General features: G+C 46.7%; 1 protein-coding gene and 1 long non-coding RNA gene across 2 annotated transcripts; both read left to right on the forward strand.

Moving 5' to 3' along the window:
- The first annotated feature begins 248 nt into the window (after positions 1-248).
- LOC143500348 (uncharacterized) lies at positions 249-2661 on the forward strand. The gene is made up of 3 exons (XR_013126761.1): positions 249-385; positions 2409-2500; positions 2587-2661. It is a non-coding gene; the product is annotated as an uncharacterized LOC143500348 (long non-coding RNA).
- A 1007-nt stretch (positions 2662-3668) lies between these two features.
- Positions 3669-6978, forward strand: LOC143500362 (eukaryotic translation initiation factor 4 gamma 1-like). Its single transcript, XM_076994476.1, has 7 exons — positions 3669-3884; positions 4138-4204; positions 4319-4620; positions 5293-5673; positions 6347-6484; positions 6645-6924; positions 6965-6978. Exons 1-7 carry the CDS (start codon positions 3669-3671, stop codon positions 6976-6978), a joined length of 1398 nt encoding a protein of 465 aa, XP_076850591.1.
- The last annotated feature ends 246 nt before the right edge of the window (positions 6979-7224 follow it).

The raw sequence follows: 7224 nt of genomic DNA on the forward strand, positions 1-7224 counted from the left end.
GAGTCTCCAAAAGTCGCTAGATTTGTCGCTAGTCGCTTTTTACTACAAAAAGTCTCTAGAGGGTCTGAAAAATTGCTAAATATAGCGACAAAGTCGCTAAGTTGACAACACTGCCAGTGAGAATATCCTGAGACCATTGGACAAGCCCCCACCATTCTAATTCGAAATATGATTGGTTGATAAAACAGCCCCCTCGTTTTATATCCGTTACCATAGCACCCCTTGTTTTATTAGCATGATGTCACAAAGCGGCAACTGTATATAAACTCGTGCTGAGAGTCATTTGCGGTATACAGACAGAGGAGAGCAGTACGCGGTCTTGGACATAGTTACAAGATTTATTTACCACAGCATATAGACTTCAGCTACGCAGATTGCTGCAGAGGTATGTATGTCTTTTGGACTTTTAGCGCTAAGGATTTCTGACGTTCCTTTGACTTTAATTATAGTGCTTGAAAAGCCCTATATTGTTATTCCTTTTCTCCAAATTTCTGCAATTAATGCGGCCCGAACCGCTTAACGTACAGACTCCGTTCGAACTGCGTTTCGAAGGTCTCGGCTCTGTGTGGTGTGCTATCCGTTTTTGGAGTCGATTAGAGTTATAGATTTTAATAGAATTGAGTTTAAAATGAAAAATGGCCCTATTAAAATGAATGGTGGAAGGTTCAGAATTTCAAATCATCACTGCCAGTTAGAGTGTGAGCTGGCATAAAAAATGATCAAAACGTTCTTGGATAAACTGCTGTAAAATCCTTACACCTTGACCTAGAAGCTCCATTTAAATTTTAAATGTGAGAGAAACTTGTCCTTTCTGGCACGCCGAGATATCTAATCATTTGATGAATTAGTTTTAGAGTTATGAGCATTTGTTTGGCACTAGACACAGAAAACTGCCCCATTGGCCCCCATATAAATATATCAGAATCAGAATCAGCTTTGTTGAGATTTTTGTGTGTTTTTAACTTGTCATAAATCAGTCATTTTTGGGTCAAACCACACCAATATATATCAAAATCATCAGCAAGGGGTCCTCTCTCACACAATCTCTTCGGTGAAGCGATAGGTTAAATGGGTCCCGAACTACGACCGTTTGATCGGAGGGTGCAAATCACATAAAACAAGGCTTCTCCACTCAGAGTGGCAGAGACAGAGTGTCAGTTATTTTTGAATGTCTCTCCCCCTCCCCCACACACGCACGCGCACACACATGCATCTCTCATAACCACTACACACAGTCACACACATATACACCACACAGACACACACACATACATACATGCAGATGGGGTAGATGGAGCAGAGGGGCAGATGGGCCAGATGGAGAAGAGGGGCAGATGGAGCAGAGGGGCAGATGGAGCAGAGGGGCAGATGGGGCAAAGGGGCAGATGAGGGAGATGGGCAAATGGGGCAGATAGAGCAGAGGGGCAGATGAGGGAGAGGGGCAAATGGGGCAGACAGAGCAGAGGGGCAGATGGGGCAGATAGAGCAGAGGGGCAGATGAGGGAGAGGGGCAAATGGGGCAGATGGAGCAGAGGGGCTGATGGGGCAGATGGAGTAGAGGGGGCCGATGGAGCAGAGGGTCAAATGGGGCAAATGGAACAGAGGGGCAGATGAGGGAGAGGGGCAAATGGGGCAGATAGAGCAGAGGGGCAGATGGAGCAGAGGGGGTGATGGAGCAGAGGGGCAGATGGAGCAGAGGGGGCACACCTTTTCAAGCCCTATAGTATTTCCTTCAGGAAATGCAAGTCTAGTTTACCTCAAAGATTGAACTCTAAGCCGGTATGCTTGATTTACAATGAAAGCCTGTCAGTGTTAAAAGAATATAACAATTGGAGGCACCATGTTGAGAAACACCAAGCTTTTGGGACAGCATTGCCTGAAGGGACAGAGGAGAGGGCAACTAAGGTGCAGAGCCTGCTAGCTTCTTATAACAGGAGCTGTTCCACATTACTAAAGACATTTACAGCACAAGAGAGGCCACAGCCGCCTCACTGCGAGTGTCATGAAATTTAGCAAAGAAAAAATGACCCTTCACTGATTCTGAAACTGTCAGAGACTGCATGTTTGTAATATTAGACGAGGTAATCCACGACGATAAAATCAAAGCCAGTGTGACATCTGCAGTCAAAAGCGTGCACACAGCACAGTTGTGTGTATGTGCGCTTCTGTGATGCGGGACACCAATGTTTTCACGAGGAGCTGTCTACAGGGTTTTGAGACTGCTCGGGCGCAAAAGATGGCTCATTATTTTAACTCAACAAATTCTCTGTAGTGTAACATGGAGAGTATATTTCTTCAATTTTGTGGTTTAGTGCCATATGTTCATATTAATGTGCTGTCATTCATATTTTAGCGTGGTCACTGTTAATTGATTTAAGTGCAAAACCTCTGACTTTAAAACATTTCAGTAATAAACCAGAACTCGCAGATGATGAACTCTCAACAGCAGCTGCAGTTCCCCATCTCCGAGGACGCTGCCTACTTCCTTCCAGCTGGACAGGTAATGCTAATGATAGTGTTCAACGTGAATTTAAAAACACCTTGTTACCTTTCCAAGCTGAAATGATTAGTGTGTGTGTGTCGTAGTACTACCCTCAGTACGTGTCCTTGGCCCAGCAGTTCCCTGTGGTCTATCCTGACTGGAGCTCTGCATACGGTGAGGAGAGGCTTTTAACTCAACATAGATTTTGTTAAATGTTAAATGGCCAGTGTAAATGAAGGAGAAAAAAAATGGGGTGGAGCCTAAGGTTTTATCTGATTGTGCCTTGTTTTCTCCAGGTGAGCCGTATTATTACCCTACGCAGGCCCAGTACCTTTCTTCAGGGCCAACTACACCCATCATATTGAGCTCTGCCCTGCAGCAGCAGGCCCCACCCCCTCAGTATGCCCTGCCCCAGCAGTTCCCTGTAGCCAATGAGCCCACGGGTTTCTACTATGGCACCTATCTTGACTGGAGCTCTGCGTACGGTGAGGAGAGGCTCTTAACTCAACATAGATTTTGTTAAATGTTAAATGGCCAGTGTAAATGAAGGAGAAAAAAAGACTTCTTTTCCCTCTCCACATTGGGGTGGAGCCTAAGGTGTTATCTGATTGTGCCTTGTCTCCTCCAGGTGAGCCGTATTATTACCCTACGCAGGCCCAGTACCTTTCTTCAGGGCCAACTACACCCATCATACTGAGCTCTGCCCTGCAACAGCAGGCCCCACCCCCTCAGTATGCTCTGCCCCAGCAGTTCCCTGTAGCCAATGAGCCCACGGGTTTCTACTATGGCACCTATGCTGACTGGAGCTCTGCGTACGGTGAGGAGAGGCTCTTAACTCAACATAGATTTTGTTAAATGTTAAATGGCCAGTGTAAATGAAGGAGAAAAAAAATGGGGTGGAGCCTAAGGTTTTATCTGATTGTGCCTTGTTTTCTCCAGGTGAGCCGTATTATTACCCTACGCAGGCCCAGTACCTTTCTTCAGGGCCAACTACACCCATCATACTGAGCTCTGCCCTGCAGCAGCAGGCCCCACCCCCTCAGTATGCCCCGCCCCAGCAGTTCCCTGTAGCCAATGAGCCCACGGGTTTCTACTATGGCACCTATGCTGACTGGAGCTCTGCGTACGGTGAGGAGAGGCTCTTAACTCAACATAGATTTTGTTAAATGTTAAATGGCCAGTGTAAATGAAGGAGAAAAAAAGACTTCCTTTCCCTCTCCACATTGGGGTGGAGCCTAAGGTGTTATCTGATTGTGCCTTGTTTCCTCCAGGTGTGCCGTATTACCCTACGCAGGACCAGTACCAGTCTTCAGGGCCCATCATATTGAGCTCTGCCCTGCAGCAGCAGGCCCCACCCCCTCAGTATGCCCTGCCCCAACAGCGCAGGAGAGAGTGCCAGCAGGTGAGGAGCTGGAAAGGTTGCCTGCTTGAACCTGGTCTCACTCCCAAAAACCATGTCCCACAGATTAGAATACCAGAACCCAAACAGGGTGGATGTGATGTCACGGAAGAGATTATGTCCGGGGCAAGAAACGCATCTACGCCCACACCCATTCAGCTGAGCTCAATACGAAAGGCCTATGTATATGCTTACATTACGTTAAAATGTTTGTAATTGCTCCAAATTTGACAATGTTCCCCACTCTTTTCCTCAGACTGTGGTCGCAGTGCAGACCGATGATGAAAGCACGCCACCTACAGCTACTGTAGTGATTCCACCCGGTAAGTGTGTTTTCTTAATGTTATTATATCATGTTTTTGTATTTTATTAACTTGGAAACCGAATTGAAATTGCACCTTGTTCAGATGACCATGGGAAACCTGTGTCTATGCCAGCAGCTGCCTCAACCCCCCCGCCTCCATCTAAGGTGCCCGAGCTGGTGGTTCCTTCAAAACTGACAACGGAGCCTAACCTGTCCCAGGGTCTCCAACTGGCCTCACCACTGAGCACAGTGCCTGTTGGACAAGACTCCGATTTCGGAGCGTCTGCCTCCCCGCCACCTCCTCTGACGGACCTTCCTCCAGCAGACATCCCTGCTCTTGAGCCCAAGATGGGTGAGAGTATGGATGCGCCATTGGTATCGGAAGCAGTGCCCCAAGCAGAGAAGGAGCCTGTTGAGGCCCCTTTGGAGCCAGAGGTATGTGCTACTTCTGCTGATGGGCCGAAAGCTGAAAACATCTACATTTGGCAAATGTCTATCCAAAGCCAAAATTGCAGTCGCTGCCATTGCTATTCGACCAGTTTCCATAGTTGAACATGTACAAGGGGTAATGTCATGTCAGAGTTGGAGGAAATTCAGACAAAGAGCGCAATCCTCACTAATATTTAAGGCAGATATAGTGGGGATGTATACAACTCTATTGTTTTTGAAGAAATTGTTTTTGGGACAGTCTCTGTTTGCATTAATGAGTCTTAAGAGACTCTGTCATACAGGAGAGAAACCTGTTGAATTAGCATTTTTTGACTTTGCCAAAACTATTTTTCCAGATATATTTGTCATCTTTGAAGTTTTCTTAAAAATATTTAAAAGTCTCGTCTCGTTATCGTGAACCCAATATCATGTCTCGTCTTTTGAGATGAGTGCCACACTTTGGACACTCCTGCTTTAAAGGCACATGTAAATGGACATTCTACATTGTAGAGCATCATGGGATTTGCTCTAGAGTCTAGATTGTTTACTAGCCATGCTGGTGTTGTTGGTTTATGCTAGTTTCACTTGGAGCTGTTGGTTACACCCTTAGTGTGAATTATAGGGGACTTAGTTGAGCTGATTGTCTTAATTAAGATTGCCCCCCCACCCCCCCTCCAGCCTCCAGTTTCGAGGTCCTCACAGTGCCAGCGCAAAAGTCCACGCAAGATCATCACCAGTGTCTCATTCAGCAACGACATCCAGCTGAACAAGGCGGAGAAGGCGTGGAGGCCCTCAATGAAGAAGGTGCGCGCCCACAAGGCTGAAGCTGACGAGGAGAACCTGGAGGTGGCCAAGACCCTGGACCTGCTGCGACGTGTGCGCAGCATCCTGAACAAGCTCACGCCACAGATGTTCCAGCCACTGATGAAGCAGCTGACGGAGCTGAGCATGGACACGGAGGAGCGGCTCAAGGGAGTCGTCGATCTCGTATATGAGAAGGCCATCTCTGAGCCCAAGTTCTCCGTGACTTATGCTAAATTGTGTCGCTGCCTGATGATGGTGAGTGTGCACATGCCCACGCGCGAATGGCCAGTTCCACATGTGACCTCTATCTTGTCCCATGTGTTTCTGCAGCTAAACTGCACCAATGGGACTGAGGAGTTCAGGAGGTTGTTCATGTTTTGTTTATTGTTAAAGCTGGACACTGTAATGCATGCATTTCACCAAGTGTTCAGAAACAGCAACTGCCCTCCCAAGACTTCTGATTGGTCAGAAAGGGAGGAATGAACTGCTTTGATCTGTGTCCTCTGTCCATGCTGTGCAATTACTGGCCAAGGACACAGAATAATGAAAGAGCATAATTTAGCAGAGTGTCTGAAGAGATCTATCTATCTATCTATCTATCTATCTATCTATCTATCTATCTATCTATCTATCTATCTATCTATCTATCTATCTATCTATCTATCTGTCTGTCTGTACGTCTGACTGACTGACTGACTGTCTGACTGATGCCAATGTACATAAATTAACAAAAGGCAACTTTTTCTTATCTGTGATGGCAGTTAAAGTAGTATGTGTTGAGCAGTGATATTTCAAGCTTATCCTAAATTTGCACACAGGTCAGAAAGCAAAATTTGCACCCTGGCTACATTCATCTGTGTTAATGTTGCTAGTCATGAAAAAACCTCTTATTCACTTGTGCTTGTTGCTTGCTCTTCATGGTACCCAGCTGAAAGTGCCCACCTCTGATAAGTCAGGAGGCACAGTGAATTTTGGAAGGCTGCTGCTCAATTGCTGCCAGAAGGAGTTTGCGAAGGACAAGGACAGCAACGAGCGCAAGCAGAAGGAGCTGGAAGCCGCATCAGAGGTGCGACAGTCTCACCATCTTGATAGTGCACCTTCCCTCCAAGTGCACATCATTGGATGTGTATTGTTAGAGTGAAGTCCAGTCGTTTTAGTCGTGTTAAATGTGCCGTATATCCGGGCCTCGTCTCGTGTTAACGCCAACCCCCGATATTTCCCGCCAGGATGAGGAGCGTCAGCGCCTGATCGAGGAGCTGGACGCCATGAAGGACGAGGCCCGCCACCGTTCCCTCGGTAACATCAAGTTTATCGGGGAGCTGTTTAAGGTGGAGATGCTGTCGGAGCTTATATTGCATGACTGTATAGTCAAGCTGCTCCAGAAGAGCCACAGCGAGGAAAGACTAGAGTGTCTCTGCATCCTACTCTCCACCATTGGCAAGGACATCGAGAAGGCCAAGGTATCATGCGCTTATGTTCCTCCTACCTGGCTGTTAACTCTTGGCGGTAGTTTTTACCAGGCAGTAGCCACACGCATGCTAACGAGAGTCTTGTTTTTGACTAATCAGCCCAAAATGGACCACTATTGCAGCTACATAAGCAAAATAATAAACGCGAGGAAGACCTCATTGAGGATCCGCTGCAAACTGCAAGATGTCCTGGACCTCAGACAGGTAAGTGTTACACACCCATCCGTTGGACTTCTTCAGTGTCTCTACAAATGTTTCCTTGCTTTCATTAATTTATACTCGAATGCTTACTGTACAAGTATAGTTTATAGAACAGCCGTTGACCAGCTTCAGTATT

The sequence above is a fragment of the Brachyhypopomus gauderio genome, unplaced genomic scaffold, assembly GCF_052324685.1.
Source record: "Brachyhypopomus gauderio isolate BG-103 unplaced genomic scaffold, BGAUD_0.2 sc142, whole genome shotgun sequence".
In the NCBI taxonomy this organism is placed as follows: domain Eukaryota; kingdom Metazoa; phylum Chordata; class Actinopteri; order Gymnotiformes; family Hypopomidae; genus Brachyhypopomus; species Brachyhypopomus gauderio.